At 46.9% G+C, this 23,995-nt stretch overlaps 2 protein-coding genes and 1 long non-coding RNA gene across 7 annotated transcripts in view; 2 read left to right on the top strand and 1 right to left on the bottom strand.

The window, feature by feature from the left end:
* Taf1b (TATA-box binding protein associated factor, RNA polymerase I subunit B) overlaps nucleotides 1–5,940 on the top strand; it is a 62,221-nt gene extending 56,281 nt beyond the window's left edge. For all 3 annotated transcript variants that reach the window (XM_027424691.2, XM_027424690.2, XM_027424689.2), the window contains exons 13-15: nucleotides 3,321–3,391; nucleotides 3,932–4,154; nucleotides 5,312–5,940. In XM_027424691.2, the coding sequence (XP_027280492.1) occupies nucleotides 3,321–3,391; nucleotides 3,932–4,154; nucleotides 5,312–5,513 (496 nt within the window). In that variant the 3' untranslated portion in view covers nucleotides 5,514–5,940. The remainder of the gene's footprint in view (nucleotides 1–3,320; nucleotides 3,392–3,931; nucleotides 4,155–5,311) is intronic.
* Nucleotides 4,126–6,936, bottom strand: LOC118239156. Its single transcript, XR_004770779.1, has 3 exons — nucleotides 6,841–6,936; nucleotides 6,302–6,371; nucleotides 4,126–4,884 (listed from the first exon to the last, which is right to left on the bottom strand). It is a non-coding gene; the product is annotated as an uncharacterized LOC118239156 (long non-coding RNA).
* An 11,732-nt stretch (nucleotides 6,937–18,668) lies between these two features.
* The window catches only part of Grhl1 (grainyhead like transcription factor 1), a 49,363-nt gene continuing 44,036 nt past the window's right edge, over nucleotides 18,669–23,995 (top strand). For 2 of the 3 annotated variants that reach the window (XM_027424687.2, XM_027424686.2), the window contains exons 1-2: nucleotides 18,669–18,855; nucleotides 22,358–22,544. In XM_027424687.2, the coding sequence (XP_027280488.1) occupies nucleotides 18,836–18,855; nucleotides 22,358–22,544 (207 nt within the window). In that variant the 5' untranslated portion in view covers nucleotides 18,669–18,835. The other variant, XM_027424688.2, reaches the window with a different exon arrangement.

The following is a 23,995-nucleotide window of genomic DNA, read 5'->3' as shown; positions in this document are numbered from 1 at the left end:
TCTATTGGGTTAGGCAAAAATTTCTTAGGTACAACATCAAAAGCATAATCCATAAAAAAAAATTGGTGAACTGGACTGTAGAGGGGAAAATTTCTCCAAAGGTGCTTAAGAGAAAACAAAACCTAGACTTAGAGAAAGCAATTGAAATCTGGGCATAGTGGTGCAGGCCTTTAATCCCAGCACTCAAAAGGCAGAGGCAGGCAGATCTCTGAGTTCAAGGCCAGCCTGGTCTACAGAGTGAGTTCCAGGACAGCCAGGGTTATATAGTAAGACCCTGTGGGGGAGGATGGCAAAGAGCGTAGTTGAAGATCACATATATGATTAAGGATGCTTATCTACAAAATATAAAGAATTCATAAAAATAGGAAAACAACTCAATTTTTCAAATGAAAAAACTGAAGATGTACAGGATACACAAGCAAAGATGCCTACTGTAATGAGAAAGGGGTCCACTTTCAAACTACAATTGCGCATGCCAAGCACAGGAGTATAAAATGGTACAGCTACTTTGAAAAGTCCAAGTGAAATGAAAATTTATGCTCCCACAGAAGTTTATATAGAAATGTTTGTTGTGACTTAGCTAATTATGAGACAGAGTAACTAGCATGTCTATGCCACATAGCTCACTGAGAATACAAACCAAAGCCTCTGAGCCAGCCAGCAGTGAGTCTTAGACACTAAACAGAGGACCCATTGGCTGCACACCCTTATGAGTCTGTTTATATCAAATTCTCAAAATGGCCACACTTACAGGGTAAAGATGGTGGCTGTCCAAGATCAAGGGTGTGGGAAGGATCGACTACAAAGGGACTTGTATGAGTCACAGTGGTGATTACACAGCTGTGTGTGAATGCTAATTGGAAGTGCCCTGAAAGGAGTTTCATTATATGTAAATTATACCTTGATCCTTTTTTTTTTTTTTCAAACAGTGAAACAAACTATGTAAAGGTGAGGGAAGCATGTAGATAGGGTCTAACTAGAACCCAAGTTCTTGGTGGTGTGTCTGTTTGGGAACCTTGGGGGAATGGGAGAAGCAGGCAGAGGAGGGCAGATGTCTGGAGAAGACTTCATTTCAGAAGGTGCCCAAACATTTGGAACTTTGTGATCTTCAGTCCCTGTCCCATTTGGGGGCTTGTGGCCTGGGGTGGTAGTAATGCCTCCTTGATTATGGTGGTGGCCACTTGAGTAGGCCTTCATTATCAGTGCACAAGAAACACCTGTCTAGACCCAACTCCTTAGGACAGTTTAGAGTGGGTGTTCCTGGGGACATGACCCTCTAGGGTACTTGTTACACTTATCACTTAAGAAAATAAGTGACAATTTAAAAAGCCATCTTAGAGAATCACAACCTCACAGTAGAGCTAAATGACCACCTCACTGATGCTTTATTGTTGTTTGTTTGTTTGTTTGTTTCAAGACAGGGTTTCTCGGTGTAGCTCTGGCTGTCCTAGAACTGGCTTTGTAGCCAGGATGGCCTCAAACTCAGAAATCCACCTGCCTCAGCCTCCTGAATGCTTGGGTTAAAGATTTTTTAATCTTTGAGAAAAATCTCAGTTCTTTAAATTGGGTAAAGTAATATTTGTTACTTAATCCTAACACTACTAAACAGTCTATGTGTAAATATATTTTCTTAACTAACCCTTAACATTGAGGGGAGATTGCCAATTGTTAAGTTTTACAGGCAAATGGAGACATTTATGTTTCTGGCTTCCTGCTCCTTAGTGTCTTTTCTAGAAAGTTCTGGGTGTTTAATAAGTACCTCTGAGACAGGCACTAGATTTGCCACATCTAGTGACTGCATAGGGTTTGTGCAGTGTAATTTGATGTTCTTTTTTTCTTGTTATTAAAATAGAATCTCATGTAACCCTGATTGGACCAAATTCATCATGTAGCTCAGGCTAGCCTTGAACTCCTGGTTCTTCTACCTCTTGAGTATTGAGATTACAGGCCTGTACCACCATTCCTAGCAGTGCATAGCAACATGCACATCACTTTTTTCTTTCTTTCTTTCTTTTTTTTTTTTTTTTTTTTGAGACAGGGTCTCACCATGCAGTCCTAGCTAGCTTGAACTCACCTCACCTCTGCATTCTGAACACTGGGATTAAAGATGTGTACAACCAGCACTCCAGGCCACACAAATATGATGCAAATTACTCTTGTAACAACCCTGTAAGAGTAGGAAATGGTACAGATGCTAACTGTGTTTGTTGGCTCACTTATTCATCTATTCCATTATTAACGAACACTTAAGTTGAATGCTTACTGTGTGTCCGTGGTCACTCGGGCTGCTGGATGCTTGCAGAAGCAAACCAGCCCTCTGATCTCAGTGTCCTTGTCTGATGTCTTGGTGTCTCTATATTTTAGTGGCTTGAATCGAGGTGAATTTTTTATGCGGTTTCTGGAAGTCTCCTACTTTAGGAAGCACTAGAGGGATGGGCATAAGCTGAGAAGCACATCATTGTCCTGTCCCACACCAGCAGCCTCTGCTGGGCAGTTTCCTAACTTCCTGGACCAGAAATAGTTATGTCACTATTCATTTCTGGTCACCAGTCACCTGCAGGAATGCTAGATAGCACTTGGCCTATGTCCTAGGGTGGGGGGACCCTGTGGACCAGCTCAGCCCAGCACCCCTCTGCAGTGGCTGGCCTTCCCTAGACAAGATCAGGTTGCCTGAGCACAGGGATGTTCTTAGGTCTATCATGCTAGAATCTGGACCTTTCCTCCTCCTCCTCACCAGGAAGAGGGTAGATTTCCAGGCACCGTGTGCCAGAGAGACCGACACTCACTGTCTATTTCATATGCATTTTTGAATCAGATTTCTACCTGCCAGGCAATGATGGTACACGCCTTTAATTCCAGCACTTGGGAGGCAGAGGCAGGTGGATCTCTGAGTTTGAGGCCAGCCTGGTCTACAGAGCAAGTTTCAGGACAGGCTCCAAAACAATACAGAGAAACCCTGTCTCAAAAAACAAAACAAAAAAAAAAAAAAAGAAAGAAAGAAAGAAAGAGAAATCAGATTTCTAAGGACAGTCTTTGGTGATGAGCATTTGGGGCGAAGACAGGAGAAACAGCAGTGAGAGTAAACAGCAAGGGAGTGTGTGGTGATGGAAACAGTCATACTGTATTCTGTACAGTTCTCCTAAAGGGAACTGGACTCCTACGAGGAGAGTGCAGCTGGCTGGCTGTCACTGGGAACATGGAAGCACCGAGAGAATGCAAACAAGTGCCCAGAGCCACTGAGCTTCAGGTCCTGATTCCATCTCTGAAGTGTGTCTGGGCATTTGCCTCTCATTCTGTTTCTTCTTTCCTGCCCTATGCAGATATTCTTGGAAAACCAAAAGACCAATCTACCGTTCACACATTGACAAGTCAGTCATGTATAAGAGAAGAGGTGAGTCTGCTGGTTTCCTTCGTGTACCAGGTCTAGTACAGTCTGGGAGGACCAGGCATCTGCACATGGAAAGCCAGAGCATGAACATGCTCGGTGGGATGTTCTCATGTCTGTCTCCTTCCAAAGGAGAAACCACATAGAAATCCACATTCCAGGAACTTGCCTGCCTTTGCATAGCAGAGCTTAAGGGCCCAGCAAAATCTGAGATTATCTGTTTCCGTGACTGTGAGAGCTGTCGGAAGCTTGCCCTGAGACTGTCTGGTACTCTTTTAAAATCATTGTTAAGTAACTTCCTGAGGCCCCTCATGGAGCTCCAGCCTCACCTAATGCTACCCGCATCTTATTGTGGTTATGAAACCAGCCAGGTGTGAGTGTGCACTCAAGAGGCTGAGGGAGGGAGGCAGCTCCAGAGTTGGAGGCCAGATTGCCCCACCTCCACCCCCAGAGGCTAAGAAACCAACACTAGTCCATTCTAGAAGACTTTAGAATTCTGCAGACTTTACTTGTGAATTGACATTTGCCACTGCCTTCCATCTGCAGAAATGGTGGAGCATCTTCAAAAGCAGTTTAGTGCCCTGGTTGGTTCAACACCTGTGGCTGAAAAGAAGGACCCTTCGAGTTTTCAGTTCAACTGGACAGAAGGAGACACTGGTAGCCCTTGTTTCCATGGACACAGCCTTCAGGGACTCCTGAGAACAAAAGGCCAGTCCTTGATAACCAAGAACTCACTGTATTGGCTCAGTACCCAAAAATTCTGCAAAAGGTATACATGTTTCCCAAACTCCAAAAGCATGAGGCATGATGAGATTACCAGCTGTGCCTGAAGAGTGTTACCTTCTATACTTCTTTGAGATTATAACATAATCTGGCATTTGCCATGCCTCTTTCTTCCTTTCAGACCTTTCCAAAACCCTTGTTTACTGTCTTTCAAATTCACAGCCTTGTCCCTTTTCTCATTGTTACATACATGTATGTATATGCATACATATATATTTCCAAATATATAAATACAGCCTGATTAGTCTATATAGTGTTACTTGTACGTCCAAATGGTTTTCAGGGCTGACCATTTGCTGTTGGATAACCAACTGGTGTGCTCTTCCCTGGGGAGGACTGGTTTTCCTGCCCTCGGCATTCCTTAGTTACCTGAAGTGCTTTGTGTGGTGTTGAGGCCTCATGGGCTCCTCTTCTCCCCATCCACTTTGTCATGTCTGTTGTTGTCCTTGTTTACACAGTCATGTCTGTGAGACTTCATGATGTAGCTCCTGATGTTAGGACACACCATCTATAGAAACTCCTGGTCCTCTTCCTCTTACACTCTTCTGCCCCCTCCTCTGCTATATGCACTGAGCCTGAGGTGCAGGAGTGCCTTGTAGATGTATCCATTAAGGCAGGCTCCACACCTCTGCATTTTGATTGGTTGTGATTTTCTGGACTGGCCTGCATCTATTGCAAAGAGACGTTTCTTCCATGAGGACGAGGGCTACACTTACCTGAGAATGCAAGGACCAAAAGAGTGTAGTTAGGAATTGTGTGTAGTTAGGATTGTGGATTTTCATTCCTTAAAAAACAAACAGACAAACCCTCTGAAGTTTAGGGCCACACATACACATGGATCACACTGCTCAGAATGATGGCCAAGGGATGGGTGTTTACTTGTCTTTAAACATTTCAGAAATCGAGATTGGTACAGTGAGCCCCCTCCTATCCCTAGCTTAGCAATCATGGACACTGTGAACACAAAGTTTTCTCTTCATATAATTAGGGAGCTGCAGCAAATTTCCCAAGTTTTCCCTTAATTCATAACACTGTCTTAACTGTATCTACTGGCAAAGGGATTTTGGGGTGGTCAGTGGATGGATGCCACAGTTTCTGAATTACTATTTAAAGATAACTTACCTTTCTTCCTTCCCATTCTAGCTATTGTAAACATGTGACAACGTATGAAGAATCCAATTTTTCTCTGAGTTACCAGTTTATACTAAGTATCTTCTCATTCTTACTAAGAATAAAGACTTCTATTCTCCATGAAGAAGTGAGCTTAATTGAAAAGAAACTTTTTGAAAAGAAATACAATGAATCAAAAAAGAGATCAAGACCCAAGAAAGTAAGAAGACACTGAGAACCAGAGAGGGGCTTACGTGGAAGGATGTTCTCTAGGAATAACATTGGATCTTAGTGCCACAGTCCAGGGAATTGTGGGAAATACATTATTGCACACACATACATATTTACATGTGTCTTTTTTGGGGGGGTTTTGTTGTTGTTGTTGGGTTTTTTTTTTGTTGTTGTTTTTTTGTTTGTTTGTTTTTCGAGACAGGGTTTCTCTGTGTAGCTTTGGAGCCTATCCTGGCACTCGCTCTGGAGACCAGGCTGGCCTGGAACTCACAGAGATCCGCCTGCCTCTACCTCCCGAGTGCTGGGATTAAAGGTGTGTTCCACCAATGCCGGGCTTTACGTGTGTCTTTATATGCATTGTAAAATAGGTGAACTTTGAATTATTTTCATAAGTGCTTTTTTCAGGAAATTAAAACATTACATAAATGATACCTGGAAACTTGTATTCATTGGATTTTAAAGCTCAACTTTCTTTTTCCAAGATTACAACTAGCCATGTAATTCAGACCTAGAACTCAGTGGATAGCTCAGGCTAGCCTGGAACTCACTATTGTAGCCCAGGCTGGCCTCAATGCATCTCCATCTTGAATCAGGAATTACAAGCCTGCACCAATGTGATTGGCTTTGAATTTACTTGTTATATTAGATTATTCCTTACTCTTCATAAAGTTAATCCCAGGGGGATCAAAGGTCTAAACGACATAAGCCTTCATGCACACATATGTGTAAGGATTCTGAGGAAATGGTATGGATGCTTCAATGGTCCTGAGACTGGGGAAGACCTGAGCTTACCTGAAACCTGGAAGTCCAAAGAGAAGATGAGCAGCATCGCCATGACAACCAGCAAACTGGGGTGATATATCTGAACATACAATAGGCAGAGGAACAGTTTATTTAATTTAACAGTGGTGCTCACAAAGCAACAGGTAAAAGGCTAGGGGAATTGAAAGTCAAGTTGAAAGGACCTACTCCTCAGCCTCACTCAGAGTGAAGAGTTTCCCACATAGTAGACTGGCGGGGGTTTTAAAGAAGTGTCACACTCACTGAGGATATTGACAGTTGAGCGTTCCTATTCAGAGTTACTGTCTTTGCAACTGCTGACAACTGCTGTGCTCTGGTCAGGATCTAGGCACCAGGGGTACAGCATTGAACAAGCAGCCTGCTTTAAGGGCCCCATTATCGACTTGAGCTGATAGTACGTCTGTCTTATGGGGAATGAAATCAAGCAGGAACAAGTGGGGTGACTGACAAGCACGATTGAGAGGGACCTTCCAAAGAGGTGACATTAGAGGAGAGACCAACTCTACAGCAGAGGGAACAAGATGTGTCACCTCAGGGAAGATGATCCATCACATAGGCACCAAGCACTAGGGCTGACAGATTCGAGAACAGCCAGCTACTGGGCGTGTCAGGTGGGAGAGACTGCAAGAGATGGGACAGAAGAGGGGACATGTCATTCAAGGCCATGAGAAGAATTTTTATCCCCAGTTTGTCAGGGGAAGCTTTGGGGAAAATATAAGCCAAAGCCTGAGGAATTCTTTTTACGTTTGCTGGTTTCGGGTTTTGTTTTAGAGATCAGTAATGAATCTAGTCCTTTTTGAACAAATGTTTTTTGACATCTCTCGAGGTGATCTGGTGGTCACATTTTAGTCAGTTAATGTGGTAGTTTACATTGACTGAAGTTCAAATGTTGAATCAACCTTGCATCCCTGGGCTACCTCTCACTTAGCCTTGACCTGTCATCTGTTTTATATATTAAGTTTGATCTCTGGGAATATGTTTAGATTTGTTTGAGACAACATTTTGATAGCCTTAACTTAATTCTCCTATCTCAGCCTCCTAAACCAGCTGGGATTACAGGCATAGCTAATATGCTAAAATTTTGTTGATTAGTCTTTGTTCTCTATTCATGAGGGACATTCTGGAGTTTTCTTTTGTATGGCCTTGGATTTCTTGAGATCTTATGTTTTCCATCGGTTGGACCGTGGCAGTCCTCAGCTCCGACCTAACCAGTAAGGAGTCTGATTCAAGATGGTCAGGTGACCCGCTTCACTTGGCAGTCAAGTGCTCTGAGCCTTAGGCACAGGGGCTCAGGATCTGGAGCAGCACATGGCAGTCTCAGAAATGTAAAGGTTGTCAAAGCTAAGGCAGCCTACCAATGCAGCAAAACTCCCACTTCTGCATTTTAATCTTTCCAATGAACTTCGACCCTGTTACCATTTTTTAGTACACAAACATGACCACGTGCACTGGTACAACTTGGCCAGAATGCCAACATGCTGCTGTCTATTCGTCGTAACCCCTCTGAACTATGTGTGTTCTTTGGCAGTTTGAGGCCTGGCATTGAAATTAAAAGGAGTGTTTCCCTGCAGCCCTGGCTCCCATTGCTCAGGAGCAGTGGGCATTACTGTGGACTGCATTGCTGCTTCTGAGTGGGTGAAGTGCCTGTCCCCTTCAAGTGTGGTTTTGGGGGGCCCTCAGCAAGGCTACCTGCCATTGAAACTTTAAAAGAGAAACCACTCTGAAAGCTGCAATGGAGGGGGAGAGCCCAGGACCTGGCCGCTGACCCCTGACAGCCAGAAAATGGTGAGTTGGCCTGTAGAGTGCCTATAATTCTCATCCCCATACCCCAGCCCCATTCACTGGCACATACGTGACTCTGTACACACATAGAGATACTGCAACCAGTCTTCCAGAAGACTGTGAGCAGTGTTTCCTAGCACAGCTGCTGTAAAAGTTGCATGAGGTCCTTGCATGCTGAAGATAGCTAAGAGTGGAGATTTCTATCTCAAGTGTATAGCTGGTGAGGGTTTTTGTTGTTGTTGTGTTTTTTACTTAAAATGCCTGAGTTCTTGAAAGCTGAGTAAATTCACACAGTTGTCTCCTATAAAATGCACTCAAGGAGCTCCTAGCGTGTGGTCAATTGTTTGCCGCCTTACGGTGTGCGGGGTTGACCTGCTAATACTCATGGCCGAGAAGACTGTGAATGAAGAGCCTTGGCTCACATGGTCCTTGGCTCTTTGGGACAGTTATTTCCTTTTGGAACAACCAGTGCATGCCTTATGAATATTTGCAGGGAACTGGGTGGCTCCTGAGACTCCCAAGGGCCTTTTAAAGCTAAACTACCACTTCAATATAATTACCTTTTGTCACCATTGTTGTTCGCATTAAGTAATTAAATTTCACCTGAAGTAGAAAGGATAGTTTCTTAATTTAAAAACGCCCAGGATTGGGCTGCACAAGCACCACACTGCTGCACAAGCACGAGGACCTGAGTTCCGATCTCCAGCATCTAGGTAAAAAAGCCTAGTACACAGATGTAACTCTAGTGTTGGGTGGGAGCCTAGACAAGCAGATCCCCGGGGCTCACTCACTGGCTTGCTTGTCTTCATATACCAGACAGAGACAGGGAGGGAAGAAGAGGTGTCTTAGGAAGAAAACTACCCCCAAGGCTAAAGCAGTAGGAGGATAGAAGATGTTCCTAGTTTTCTCTTCTTAGAAATTCACACCAGAAGAAAAATCTTTCTGGAAAGGCCTGTTGGACCACTCTGTCCTCAACCTCCAGGCTCAGGGCAGCCAGCTCTTCTCTACTCCACGGCCAATTCAGCTCTCCTTTTGTGCCATGGTTTCAGCAGTCCCTGTGTCTAGCTGACATGCTTTGCACAGTGCAGTCCTGCATCAGGAGGAAGGGGGCACACAGATCAGGAGTGTTCCAGAGTCACCCAGCAGGAAGAACAGAGTGGATGGGATGCCCACTGCCTGCATGTGCCCCCTATGTCTCTGCCTTCCCAGGACCTGCAGCTGGCACCTTCTCTCTGGTGCCTCACCCTGCACCTCCTTCCCTGACCTTGCTCCCTGGCTCTTCCTTGGCACCTGAATACTCCTGACTTTCAGTTACTCAGCACCTACAGTACATCCGACTTGGCACATTTAACAAGGTTGACTTGCCTGCGTCCCTTTGTACAGGATCATATATTGTGGGTCCTTAGAGAACCCTGCTGTCGGTAGATGCTCCAACCATGCAATGACTAAGGGGGGATGTCACTAACTGCTCCTCCCTCCATCAGCCACTGCAGGACACTTGGCATTGTTTAATGAACAGACTCATCTGTGTCCTTCGAGGGTTGGTTTTAAATCAGTTTGAGTTCTTTTTCAAGACAGGATTTCTCTGTGTAGCCCTGGCTGTCCTGGAACTCACTCTGAGAACCAGGCTGGGCTTGTACTCACAGAGATCCACCTGCCTCTGCCTGCTGAGTGCTGGGACTAAAAAGCATGTACCACCACTGCCTGGCCACTCTGAGTTCTTAGAGAAAAAGGGGAACTGGGCTTTCAAGGCCATCAAATAGTTGTCTCTTTCCTACTATCCCAAGACCCTGCTCCTGAGAGCTGCTCAGCCTCTTACCTAACATGACATGGCACCCCCATTATTTAATGCTTGGCCTCTTAACTACCATGATGTAGTACCTCATTATTTTATACTCCTTAACTAGTGTGACGTGGCTCCCCATATTTTACGAGTGTGAATATTGAGACACCGAGTTCATCGATTGCTCAAGGTCAAACAGAAAGCCAGAGAATCAAGATCTGATCCCAGCGTCCCGGGCTACATCCACTCACAGGGCTGCCTTTCTCAATTGGGGGTGGTGTGGATGAGTGCATTGTTCTCAATCTAAAGAAATCCTAAGAGCCACCCTCACCCTCATCCTAAACCTGATCTCCCAGAGGCATCCCCTGCCTTCCACTCACACCAGCTGCAAATCTCTAGTCCTCCCTGCCCTTGGCACCAATCGCCATCCAGCCCTGACACAGCCCCACAGTGTCTGCCCAGCTCAGATACACCCTTCCCTCTCTTCTAGGGGGATTGCAAAACCTCCCTTCTCTCTAGGCATTTATCATTCCTCAGCCAGTAATTTTCTAAAAATAGATTTACTAGCACTCTGGGGCTCCAAATCCTCTGATGGCTCCTTGCTGTCTCGAGGCCCAGTGGCTTGTCACTGGACCGTGGCTCCTATACTCCTTCGCATCTCCTGCCTCACATGCTCCCTCGGCTCAGACAAGCCATGACATCTCATTCCCCTAGGTTCTTGCCAGGGCTGGTGTTTCTGTGAGGAATGTCCTCTCTCTTCTCAGAAGAGCTTTTCCTCCCTGAGAACCCTGCTTAGATGTCACTTCCAGCCAGCCTTCTCCAGCTCAGCTCCCCAGGGAAGTTCCTTGTTCTCAGCACACACCTGGTCAGTGAATAAATGGCATTTGTGTAGTTATGGTTCTCTAGACTGAGCAACTGGAGAGTAGGGGTGGGGTCAGCTCTGCACACATGGATTCAGTGCCACAAGCCATGTAGGTCAGCTCAGCATGTCGTCCCTGTGGCCCCGAGGGCCCAGGAGACTGGGTCAAGAAACTCAAGACCTTGTATAAGAACTAGACTTCCTAAGAATACAGGCAGCATTCAAAGATGGGCACTTAGGACATACCACACATCGAAGTACAAATGGACTCTGTTCATCATGCATCTCCCCAGAACTGCAGGATCCCGGTCTCCCATCTCTGCGGTAGCACTGGTAATTCAAGCCAGGATCTCACACGTTCTAGGCAAGAGTTCTAGAACTGGGCTGCAGCTCTAGCTCTTTTTTCTTTCTGTCTCAAAAAGAGTTTCCTGCCTTGCCCAGGCTGGCCTTGAACTCCATGTTAGCCTTGAACCCATGATTCTCCCTCAGCAGCCCCTCTACCCCACCCCCCACCCCGCCCAGTAGCTGGGATCTCGGTCCTTTGCCATTGGTTCTGGTCATTCTGTTTGCATTTCCATTGCACTGTAAAGTTTGTCCAGCTTACTACACACCCACTCACATGGCTGGGGATGCTACAAAGTGGCAGAGATCATGTGCAAGACCCTGGGTTCCATACTCAGACAATGCACAGACTCTCACATGTGCACATGTACATGCAAAACATTGGTACACATTAAAATGATGTAAAATGTTTCCTAAAAAGGGGATTGAAGGACATCTAGTCCGAGCGCTGCTGGGTGAGATCCCTGATCCAAAGCAGCAGCACTGCTCGTGCTCACACTTTGTTCTGACCAAGCACGTCTGCTCCTGGAGATTCATCACAAAATTCCCCTAGCTGGCTCCTGCTTCTCCTTCTTGATGCTTATTGCAAAGTGCCCTTGATGTCCCCTCTTTCTTCAGCCTGTAGTTCTTTATTCCAATTAGCACTAAAAATAGTCACTCAACATTCCAGACATTGGAGTTGGTGGGTTTGTGGTTGAGAAAGGACATAAAACTGAGAGCAAAAATATGTAATTTTTCAAGCAAAGGAAACAGTCCGAGCAGAGAAATCACTGTAAGATCCGGATCAGTGAAGCATGAACTTAGAGCAAGTGATCTGGCCCTTGCTTGTTCCCCAGTCACAAAGTAAGGCCATCTCCCCTTCACTACAATGTATGTGATGCTCCAACAATTTTAAATATCTGTCTTATATCAAAGATATCTGACCACTAGTTACCACTAGGGCCACTAGCTACATCAAGGAGAGAATGTGGCTGTGTGAGCCAACAAGCATGCTTGAGTCTCTCAGACCCCACCTGGGTGTTTCCTTCAAGTGGCAGCGAACCCGATGGCTACGCCTATGCACTGTTAGTCACAGGTGAGAGGGCTTTCTGGTGGTTAAGGCCTGTGCTTCTGAGCCTAGGGCTTTCTGGTAGCTATGTTGCAACTGCTGAGCCCTTGCTGGAATGATCAATTGACAGTGAAGCCACAGGAAAAGAATGTGAAGTATGCTGGTTCTTGCAGTTGCCAGCAAGCAGGTGACGCCCTAGCCCACTGAGCCACTTCTGCCTCCATTCACAAACAGGAGCACAGCTGACTTCTTGGTGACTGGAGTCTGGATCAAGTCCCAAGTACCTGACAAGACTCACCTGAGATCACTAGACCTGGCAGTTGGCAGACAGGATGGGGGAAGGGGACAAACCCTCAGCAGGTGTGCACATGACAGCTGTCACATTTGAAAGTAGAGCCTATGGATGATGAAAATGGATGCGATCCCGAGAGTCTGTGGATCTCAAGATTTGAGACTGATTAGGCAACCACCAAACGCCATCTCCAAAGCCAGATTCTGTCACTAGACAGTGCCAGCTACAGTTCTGCTGCGTTCAGTGTGTGTTGGGACTGCTCTACAACGGGGGCAAGGGTTAATCTTGGAACCTCAGGCAGAAACATCAAAACCTGTCCGAAAGAGTGGCGTTCAAGATGTTGGAGCTCACATCCCCCACATTTACTAGCTCTGGGACTATAAAACCAATTATCCCAGTAACTTCTCCATCTACGAGAGATGACCTTAAACTACCTCAAAGAGCTTTAATGATCAAAGCTTGTGGGGGTGTGTCTGATCATGCTGGACACTCGATACTATCCCAAGAAAGACTAATGTCATTACCATCCTAAATAACAATGACCACTGATGCTGCTATGCTTGGCAGGTTTTTGTTCTTTGTGTGTGTGTGTGTGTGTGTGTGTGTGTGTGTGTGTGTGTGTGTGTGTGTGTGTTTAATAAGAGGATAAGGAGAAAGTGAGCAGGTTGTAAGTTTAGTATTTGCTAAACTCCTGTTATATGCCTGGAACTGTATGAGAAATCTTGCTTTTCTTTCTTTTTCTTTGAGAGGGTCTTACTGTAACCACTCAGATGAGTATTGATTTCTTAAGCCTCCTGCCAAAGCCTTTGGAAAAGATATGATTACAGGTATGTCCCACTATTCCCAATTTGCAACATTTTTATTTAAAACTAGCAAAAGACTTTAATGATAACAATGATTATGATCTGATTGCCCACAGTGGACTCAAAGGTTAAACAGCTTCCGACATCTCAGAGCTGGAGGCAGTGGGGAGAGCCAGTCTTCCATGCCTCCCACACCCTGTTCTCCAGAGTGGAAAGTCTTTCATCTCAGGCTGGCAAAGGTCTGAGACAGTGAGCTGGGTGGGGCAATAGAGATCTGGCACAGAGGCTCTGCCTTTATCGTTGAGCCACTTGAGATGCCCTTTCCATACCAGCCTTGTCATCGGGCCTAAAATCACGGAAGGCAGCGAGTCCCACAAACGGCTGCTGTGAGATAATGGGGTGTCATGCCTAAGGACTAAGAGAGGTTTCTGCTCTTAGAATATTTTTGTTGTTGGGATGGATGGTGAATACTAGGGGATGAATGCCAGTCTCGGCACTCTCAGGGCAAGTGTCCTACCACCGAGCTACACCCTACCCACCTCAAAATCTTTAGAAAAGATAAAAGACATCTTTAAATGTCCATGTGCCAGGCAACATGGGATTTTATTTTTCCAGAAAAACAGCTTTGGCTGTCCTGGAACTCACTCTGTAGACGAGGCTGGCCTCAAACTCACAGAGATCCGCCTGACTCTGCTTCTGCCTCTGCCTCCGCCTCCGCCTCCCAGGTGCTGGGATCAAAGTTGTGCACCACCACTCCCTGCTCTTTTTGTAGGTTTTTTTTTTAAACTTTAGTTGTATGACATTTTCATACCTATGTGTCATTTGACCTTACTTTAGTTCCTGCTCCTCCTCTATTGTGCCCCTCTCGCTAGCTCACTTCAATAGTCTCCCTCTGCTGTCATGGCACACAACCCACTGTGGGAAATTCTTGAGATACATCATTCCAGTTAACTCTACCATACTCAGAACTTCTTCCCAAGTGGAAACTGAGGGCCATCAGGGGCGTAGCTACATGAGGTAAAAATGTGATGCCGAGGGCTGGAGAGATGGCTCAGAGGTTAAGAGCACCGACTACTCTTTCAGAGGTCCTGAGTTCAATTCCCAGCAACCACATGGTGGCTCACAACCATCCATTATGAGATCTGGTGCCCTCTTCCGGTGTGCAGATATACATGGAAACAGAACGTTGTATACATAATAAATAAATAAAATCTTTTAAAAAAAAATGTGATGCCGAGCTACAGTTTGAATGCTGAACTGGAAAAGTCACGTGGAACTGAAACTAATGAGAAGGCAGAGCAGCCTAAGAGGTGTCCTCTAGGAAGGGACAGTGAGCAGAGCCCCTTGGAGTAGTTTTAGTGGTATGATGGGTTGGTTTTAAACAGAGCCAGGGAAAAGGGCTAAAACTCAGCAGGTATGGCTCACAGGACCCAGGGCACTGTAATAGGGCTACATCGTTTTGGAAGCTTTTAACTGGGGTGTCAATTAGGAAACATGTTGGGGCCAGATTGAGAAGCAACTGCAGTGTCCAGGGTGATGGTCACACACACACACACACACACACACACACACACACACACACACACACACACACACACGACCTGTCCAACTGACTCTTTTACTGAGGCCCAGAGAGAAGTAACTATGTGGTGAGCACCTCACTAGCCAGCAGGAGCACCTAAACTGTGTTGAGTGCACCTCACTAGCCAGCATGAATACCTATGCGATGACCCTCTCAATGTGCATGCAGCCTTGACACCTTATTTCCAGAGTCCATTACTACCCTTGGATCTGTAAAGGGAGGGAGGTCCATGAGTCCCCTCCACTGACACTCATCTCTTAGGATATGATCTTCTATTTAAAACAATGCCATTGACTGGGCACAGTGTGACATTTCCATAGCCCTAGCTTTTGAGAGCCTGTGACAGGAGCATCATGAATTTGAGGTTAGCATGGGGTGCATACTGAGACCGTCTAAAAAAAAAATAAGCAGCAACAAGCACAGGCCTCCAAAAGAAAGCAATAGTAACAAAGAAACGAAATAAGATTGCAGCTGGGTGCAGCATTGGACATGTCTGGACAGGCTACTCAGGAGCCTGAAGGAGGAGGATTGTTTGAGTCCAGGAGTTTGAGATCAGTTGGGGCCATATGATCAGATTCTATCTCAGAAAAGCAAAGCAGAAACCAACAATACTACCCCATTCTTTTGGCTTGGTTTGGTTTGGTTTGGTTTGGTTTTTTGAGACAGGGTTTCTCTGTGTAGCTTTGGAGGCTGTCCTGGCACTCACCAGGCTGGTCTTGAACTCACAGAGATACACCAGCCTCTGCCTCCCGAGTGCTGGGATCAAAGCATGTGCCACCACCACCTGGCTTCAAGTAGTTACTATTTTTATAATTGAAAATAGCATTAGAGGCCGGGTGGTGGCGGCACACTCCTTTAATCCTAGCACTTAGGAGGCAGAGGCTGGCGGATCTCTGTGAGTTCGAGACCAGCCTGGTCTACAAGAGCTAGTTCCAGGTCAGCCTCCAAAGCCACAGAGAAACCCAGTCTCAAAAAACAAAACAGAACAAAAAAAATAAATAAAATAGCATTAGAGTATAATGACGGTCTTCGAGATGGCTCAGTGGGTATGAGAGCTTGTCCCCAAGCCTGATGACCTGAGTTCAATCCCTGGAACCTACATGATGGGAGAAGAGAATCCACTCCCTCGAGTTGCCCTTTCATCTCCACACATGTGTGCTGTGGCTCATGCACCCACACATACCCCCACACTAAAGAAGTGTAAACATTTGAAGTAAAAATAAAGACAATGCTAAAAGCTCACAGATGTGGACTTGGACTTGAGAATTTATTAGAAATAAACGAAATAATCTTACCTTGAAGTTTACTGATGAGACCTAAGTTCTTCAGTTTTTTGTTTTGTTACAGGGTCTCGTGTAGCCCCGGCTGGCTTTAGACTCACTATATAGACGGGGATACTGCCTCTACCTCCTAACGGCTGGGTTACAATTGCACACCATCACACCTAAGACCGTGTATTTTTACCACTACATCTATGTCAGATACCAACAGGCCTTCCTGTTCTGTTTCTGACTATGGCTTAATATATCTTCATTGTTCCCATTTACATGGCAACTACCATGTGTCAGACAGCAGACCCAATGGACCAACTCCTTGGTGCCCTACATACAAGAGGCCCACCTACCAGCTCCACAGGTAGGCCAGAAGGGACCAACAGAGAATGGTGCCATTCAATAACCATCTCCAGGACATTTTCCATGTCCATGCCAGTGCTGGGGACCATGCGATGACAGACAATGTCCCCTCTGGAAAAGATCATATAAGGATCTTATACATGAAAGACAAGGAACGGTAAACATTGGGACTCTGTTGGAGGTGCTGGGGGTCACACAGGATGGCTCACTGGGCCAAGGCTCAGGAAGTCCTGAGTCTGTGAGGGGTAGTCAGCTGATCTCAGGGTAGCGGCTGACTTGGGGAGGGTGGGCTTTATTGGGAGTGACATGGGGTTGAGCTTTATGAAGGGACACTCTGGCAAAAGTATGGAGACACACACCCCTCTCATTTTCCTCCAAGCTCAACCTCTGTCTGTGCTGTCTCCTCTACTGCCTCTTCTCCCTCCAAGCCTTTGGTGTCAGAGGCTCCAGGACCCAGGGTCTATTACATCCTATTTCCTCCTCCTTGCCTTGGAGGTTCAGGCATTTCAAGGCTTTGAATTCCACCCCTCAGGATGACAATGCCCAGAGGTCAAATTTCGGTCCAGATTTTCCTCCTGGACTCCAGTCTAGTATCCATCTATGTGACCATCTACTAAGACAAAAACTGGACTTTAAACTTAACACATCCTAAACAGGACCCCTGAACACCCCTAAACTTTCATATTCACTGCCTCTCGACGTCTCAGGGGACAACAGTCATTCTATCCAGGTGCTTGGCTGCAAAGTCTCTGTTCAGGCTTAACTCTTTTTTTTTTTTCTTGGCGGTGGTGGTGAAGGTTTCACGTTGGGATTGGCCTGAAACTGGAAAGCCTCCTGCCTCAACTTCCTGAGTCCTGGGATTGTGGACACACCATCTCTCCATGAAACTCTTTAACTTGCTCCCTCATTCTCAGGAAATCCTGTTAGCTAACACAACTGCATCTAGAATTCAAACACTTCTAACTGCTCCATCACCCCCAGGCTACACTTCTGGCTACTACTTTATCTTTCGCTTGTATTTTTGAAATTGCCTCCTACTGGTTCCCCACCGTTCTGTGACCAGATTATTTTAAAGCAAAGTGAGGTCCATCTATGCCCTACCCCAAGTCCTTCACAAAGGTTCCTCATTTAAGCCCTTTCTGAGGCCTGCGGGGGTTCTGTTGCCGCCTGTGCCCAGTTGTTTTTGCTCTCCAGCGCTTAGGTGGACACGTTGATGTCCCCGCTATCACATCCATGGCTGTGCCTTCGCATTGGATGCCCACCCCTTACCACAGACATCCTTAACCCCGGAGCTTCATCCTATTCTCTTCACTTGCCTTCAAAGCTTGCCACCTCTTGGTACAACAAAACAATCACTGTCACTCCCAAACTAGGACGCTCTAGGAAGCAGGGGAATTTGTGTGCTCTGCCTATGCCCTGCCCTCGGTGTCTAGGACCCTGTCTGGGCTGTAGTAGGCCTCAGGCTGAGGCTAAAGAAACAGACCCTTAGAAAAGGGCGTTGTTAGGGGAAAGAGAGTATAGGAGGAGGACGAGAGTGGAAACGAACCTGGAACTGGCCAGAGAGAGCGCACAGGCAGCTAGGAGGTTAAGGACGCTGAAGCCCAAATGGAGGTCTGAGCGGGATGAAGAGCCAAGTAGAGATGCTCCCAGGAGACCGGGACGGGGCGGGGTGGGGGTGGGGGGTGGAGTGGGCGCTCTGGAACTTGGCAAGGAGGCTTAGAGTGACCCAATGCCCCTGACACGCAGTAGGCGCACAATAAATAGGGACCGCTGGCCGGGGGGAAATGGGTTATTTATTAAAGGGCTATGCACATTTGCGACTGTCACACAGTGGACACTAAGAGATGGACCAGCAGGAAAACTCCAAACCTGCACAGCTGCAAAGACAGGACGGAACGGTCCCAAGATATTTCTCAGGGAGAGGCCATGGGGCCGGGGAAGTGACCGCGAGCGAGGACTGGAAGGTGAGACGCGCCCACGCGGGTGTGCGCCGAAGCCTCGCGGCGCCGGCGCCACTGCGAGCCGGCGCCACCGGGGCCAGCGGCGCGCAAGCTCCCCAGCGCTCGCCGCACCGCGTGGCCCCCGCCCCCCGCCCGGCCTCGAACTCCGCCCCCAGCCCCTATCCCACCAATCATACGGAGCTCCCCGCCCTCAGCTCCGAAGCCCGCCCCAGGACGGCGCGCCGCCAGCCAATGGGAGGCCGAGCCTAGCGCCCAGTGCGCGCAGCCCGCGCCGAGCCGGCTCAGAGCGAGAAAAGCGAACCCAACCCGTCGGGGCCGCCGCTCCGGACCCACCGCCTGCCGCCGCGCGCCGCCCGCCGCCGCCTCCTCCCCCCGGATCGGGTGTACTGTCCCAACCCGAAAGTCCAGTTCTGCGGCACGGCTGCGGCGAGTGAGCGCGATGACACAGGAGTACGACAAGTGAGTGAGGCGCGGGCGCGAGTCCGGCCAGGGCCCGGGGGCTACCGCACCTGCCGCCGCGACGGCGCGGGCTCCGGGGGCCTCGAGGCCCGGCCGGGCTGGGCGGGGCAGGGCGAGCGGGGCCACCCGGGCCCTCGGTCTGCCCGGCGTCCCGGGGCTCCCGGGCCCCGCGCCCATGGCTCGGTGGGGACGAGTGGACCCCGGGCAGCCTGCTGTCACCTGCCGAGCCGCGGGAGCGAGCGATCTGGGGGAAGGTTGAAGTGTCCGCTGCCCGCGCGTCTTCTTCGCTGCGGCCGCTGCGTGAGAACACTGCTGTGGGTGTTCTTGGGCCCTTGCATCACCGATGGTAATTACAGAAGACTATTTTTTGCCGTTCGGGAACATCCAGAGGAAGAGGCTACAAGCAGGGTGATAAACGAGAGAGAATTCTCGAATCGGGATTGCCTTTTGGAGTTTGGGGTGGTGTAAGATGTGATCGGACGTTGGCGGCATTGGGGGGCACGGATGGTTTTCGATTCTACACGCAACTTTTCTGTAAATATAAAGGCGCTGTGAAAGAGCCTATTTCAGCTCAGTAAATCTGGAGCAGAGGATTTGGCTTCGTAGTTACTTGTTAAGGGTGGATTTTTCTCGTGCCTGTTTTCTGAAGGAGGTTAGCCGTGGGTGGAATCAACGACAGATTAATCTTGTCTTGTAGAAAATGCAGTTCATTTTAGTGCTCGGCTCTCTTGAAGGTCTGAGGCTCATCTGGAAACACCCATGAACCTTCAGGGCCAGAACAACAGCTTGCTGGTCATGAAGAAGTGGGCTGGGATTGTTCTGTTTATTTCTCTGCTTACTGATGAGGCAAAAGTCCCAGCACTAACCTCTGGGCCTTAGGCATACTTTGGAAATATAAAATGCCTTCAGGGTGATCACAGACATAAAGCCAATGGAAAATATTTATTTTTTGATGCTCGTACCTATGTAGGATGGGGTGGGAGAAGACGGAAAGCTTGCAAAACTAACATTACGACTGTTGAACGAGCCAACTGCTGTGAGAATCTCTTGGAAGTAGCTATTAGGCTATTAATAACAGCTCAGCCGTACATCAGGGAATCTCACCAGGTACGGTGCTACCATTGGACTAAGGACCCAAAGGCTTGAGGAATCCTTTTTGTGTATTTTTTCTTTCTTTGGCCTACAGAGCGAGTTCCAGGACAGGCTCCAAAGCAATACAGAGAAGCCCTGTCTTGAAAAACAAAAAACAACAACAAAATTGAGATTTGTAGAGATAAGTCTCTACTTTTAAATTTCAAAATAATAAGCCCGCCTCCAGATGTAAGCCCATAGTAGAATCGTCTTCACAGGCACAAGTTAAAGACATGGATCCTGAAACAACTCTGCCTTCTGAGGACAGAAGTTACTGCTTTTCACAGATGTCCTCCTTTTTCCTCTCCCTTTCTTTCTTTCTTTCTTTTCTTTCTTTCTTTCTTTCTTTCTTCTTCTTAAATCTATATCTGTTTTTGAAGGATTTGGGTGACTGCCAAGCCCTAACCTTTACAGATCACTTGAAAAGATAATCAGACTTTCTACACTCACTTTTAGAAAAGGTAGGGTCACCTCCAGGCCATTTACATATTTCATTCGTGTGTTGCAATGAGAACTGAGCCCCGAATTCTGCTTGTCAGGGCAGCCATCATCATTCAGAGAAGTTCCAGACGCCGCCATTCTTTTTCCTTCACACACACAAAAAGTACCGCTCTAACTCGCTAAAGTCAATGTTCCATTTTTTCCTTTCTATTGACTTATTAAATAGTACCAGCTGAACAGTTGTTGAGACTGTTGACATTTCCAGTTTTTGGAATCAGCAATGTTTGCCTGAATCATTTAAAATGAAATCTCCTATAAAAGTGTCTCTAAAGTCACCATTAATTTTCCGGATTTTTCCCACAAACTGCACTGTTAACGTGACATAGTCCTTGCCTGATGTGAAAAACTAATAAAGATTTTATTTATTGGGGGGGAGGGGCACTGGGGACCAACCCCAGGAAGCCCTGGACCCCCGAGGAGAAAAATCATGCTTACCTGAGCTATGCCCTTAAGTCCTAAAGCCCGGTAAAGATTTTCTTTTTTTACTCCTTATGTTAGTGTATGAGTTTGCATTTGTGCTCCTCTGTGTGTGTGTGTGTGTGTGTGTGTGTGTGTGTGACTGTCTCTGTCTCTGTCTCTCTCTGTCTCTCTCTCTCTCTTGCTCTCTCCCTCCCTCTCTCCTTTCCCCCTTTTGGCAAGTCCCATCTCTCCTTGGGTCTTGGAGACTCAACGGGTTCCTTCATCAGCTGAACCATGCCATCCACTAAGGAAGGTTTTTAATTGATTGATTTGCTCTGTATGCTTGTGTGTATGTTTGAAAGTCAGAGGACAGCTTGGAGAAACCTGCCCATTCCTTCCACTCTGTAGGTCCCAGGGTTAGAACTTCAAGCCCATTATGAGTGATTGCTGTTTCCCTCCTGAGCAGTCTTATGGGGCTCATGTGAAGGTTTGTCCACGATTTTTTTAAAGGCAGATTTTCATCCAATGGCTTCTTTGGTTGTAGATTGTGTATCTCTAAGATAAGCAGTTCACTCCCATGCCAGAAAATTATGCTTGTTTATTGATTTATAGTCCCCTTTGGCTACATTCCAGGCTCCTTCTTCTAGTAACAGTAGAGTCTTCTAACTTTGTCATATACCCTGAAGGATTAAGTGAAAAGTCCCTTATGCTCTCATTCCTTCCTTCCTGCCCCCTGGTTCTGGGAAGGAGCCTTTTTTAAGTCGTGGCATCAGCAGGGGGAAGTCACTTGTAGTAGCTTGAGGAGTCCTAGAGCTCTGTGTGGGCTTTGGAAGAGGGCACTGGCCTGAGAGTGTTTGAAAAGCATCCATACCTTGCTGTGTCCCTGTGTGTGCTGCTGTAAGATATGTGAATAGCCCTGTGTCTTCTTGGGGGTCGTTACGGGTTTTGACAAATCACATCCTCTCAGGTTCTCTGATGGGGGTTCTCGGATCTACTCTGTCTTCTGAGCATGTCTTCATTTGACTACTAGGGTCATTGATGCAGCTCATGGGCCATGAGGCAATTTCAAACATGCCTTTAGAAAAAGCATTTTGTAAATCAAACCTGAATTTTCTGAATGTTTTTATTTACTCCTAAAATATCTCTAAGAGGAACATGGACACCATTTCATTTCCTTTATTGAGTCTTCTTCAGACTTGAAAAGGTGCTGATATTTAATTCATTATAATGCAGAAGATGGAATCCAGTGTCTTGCCCATAGGCAGTTGCCCTACCTCTGAGCTGCCTCCCACCTGTAATTATCTCCTGGCACAGAGCCTTGTGTCCTATTTTATAGGAATGTCAAAGAACTGTTTGTTCAGTTTTGGTTTTTGTTTGTTTATTTGTTTGTTTTTTTTTTTAAAGAAAAACAGCTTGTAGGCTGTCTGGCTGTGGGAAGTGTAGACTCAACTTTGAATTTCTTCCTCTTAAGCAAAAGGCCAGTGCTGGTTCTTCAAAATGAAGCCCTTTATCCGCAGCGGCGCTCCTACACCAGCGAGGACGAGGCTTGGAAGTCTTTCCTGGAAAACCCTCTCACTGCAGCAACCAAAGCAATGATGAGCATCAACGGAGATGAAGACAGTGCAGCTGCGCTGGGCCTGCTCTATGACTACTACAAGGTGGGTTTCGGGCTCTTTACAGCCCGGAATGGCGTTCTCAGACGAACCTGATTCAGCAGCCTATAAAACAGTCATTTGCTGAATGTTGGGCTGGCTACCTCTGTAGTGACTATAAATAGTTTAATGAGCACTCGGGCTTTCTGTGATTCAAAGCTGAGCATCTACGATCACAGAGTCAAAGGGTGGCTTTTAAACAGCTGCTCTGGCCCTAGCTGAAGGAGACGCTGCTGTAAAAGAAGGTAGTAGCCATGTCTCCCCCAGTTGAAATGTTTTAACAAACTTGGTTCCTGGTGCCATGAAAAGGGTTTGTTGCTGGCTGACCTGGGCTCTTCCCTTCCAGGTTGTCAGGACGATTGCCTTTTCCGTTACTGCTATCACAAGGCCTTAGGATTGGCTGGGGGAAATGTACACTTTTACAATTCTTGGGTCTCATTCTAAGATCAGAATACGTTTATCTTGTCTGTTTCCAGACAACTGAATTAGCCTTAACTGTCATGTGTAGGTTTTTGCATCAGTCTGCCTCATGGTTCTTAATGGAGTCTCAGGAATTCAACTGCCACTCACTGATGACCTGTTTTACACTAGACAGCCTCTGTGTCACTTTCAACTCTCAGGTCCAGCAACTAAGATGGATTCAGTTAGGTTCCAGCCCCAGTCCAGTTCCTGCCACACTGTACTCTCTGGTACTAGAGAGTGGTCTGTGTCTGCTGTCTTCCTTGACTTGACCAATGGCAGATGCTCAGGGGATGGTCATTTGAGTTTCTTGGTTGTGAGCATCAGCTGTTATTACTTAATAACTAGCGATGCTTTAAAAGCGAATTGCTAATAAATCAAGCAGTACTTTCATGTTATGTGTATGTGTGAGGGATTATGGGAGAGTGTCTGCACATGAGTGCAGGTGCCCATAGGGGCCACAAGAGGGAGCTAGATTCCCTGAAGCTGGAGTTATGGGTGGCTGTGAACTGCCGGATATGAGCGCTGGAATCCAGACTCTTGTGCAAGAGCAATGAAATGAGCCATCTCATAAGCCCTTTGTTGGTTGTAAATGGTGAAATATGAAAGAACTCTTGCACTGCAAATATCTCTCATATCTCAGCTACGCTTGTGCACCTGTTTGAACCACGACTCTCTCGGATGGGTTAATGTCACAGTGTGCCCATTGTCATTTGTCTGCTCTTTGGCTTTGGGGCAAAGAGAGGAGCTATAAAAGGAATAGAACGGGGCCGGGCGTTGGTGGCGCATGCTTTAATCCCAGCACTCAGGAGGCAGAGGCAGGCGGATCTCTGTGAGTTTGAGGCCAGCCTGGTCTCCAGAGCGAGTGCCAGGATATGCTCCAAAGCTATACAGAGAAACCCTGTCTCGAAAAACCAAAAAAAAAAAAAAAAAAAAAAGGAATAGAATGGGACTGGAGAGATGGCTCATTGGTTAAGGGCACTGGCTGCTCTCCCAGA

The sequence above is a fragment of the Cricetulus griseus genome, chromosome 7, assembly GCF_003668045.3.
Source record: "Cricetulus griseus strain 17A/GY chromosome 7, alternate assembly CriGri-PICRH-1.0, whole genome shotgun sequence".
In the NCBI taxonomy this organism is placed as follows: Eukaryota; Metazoa; Chordata; class Mammalia; order Rodentia; family Cricetidae; genus Cricetulus; species Cricetulus griseus.
This window is presented reverse-complemented; position numbering and strand designations above follow the sequence as displayed.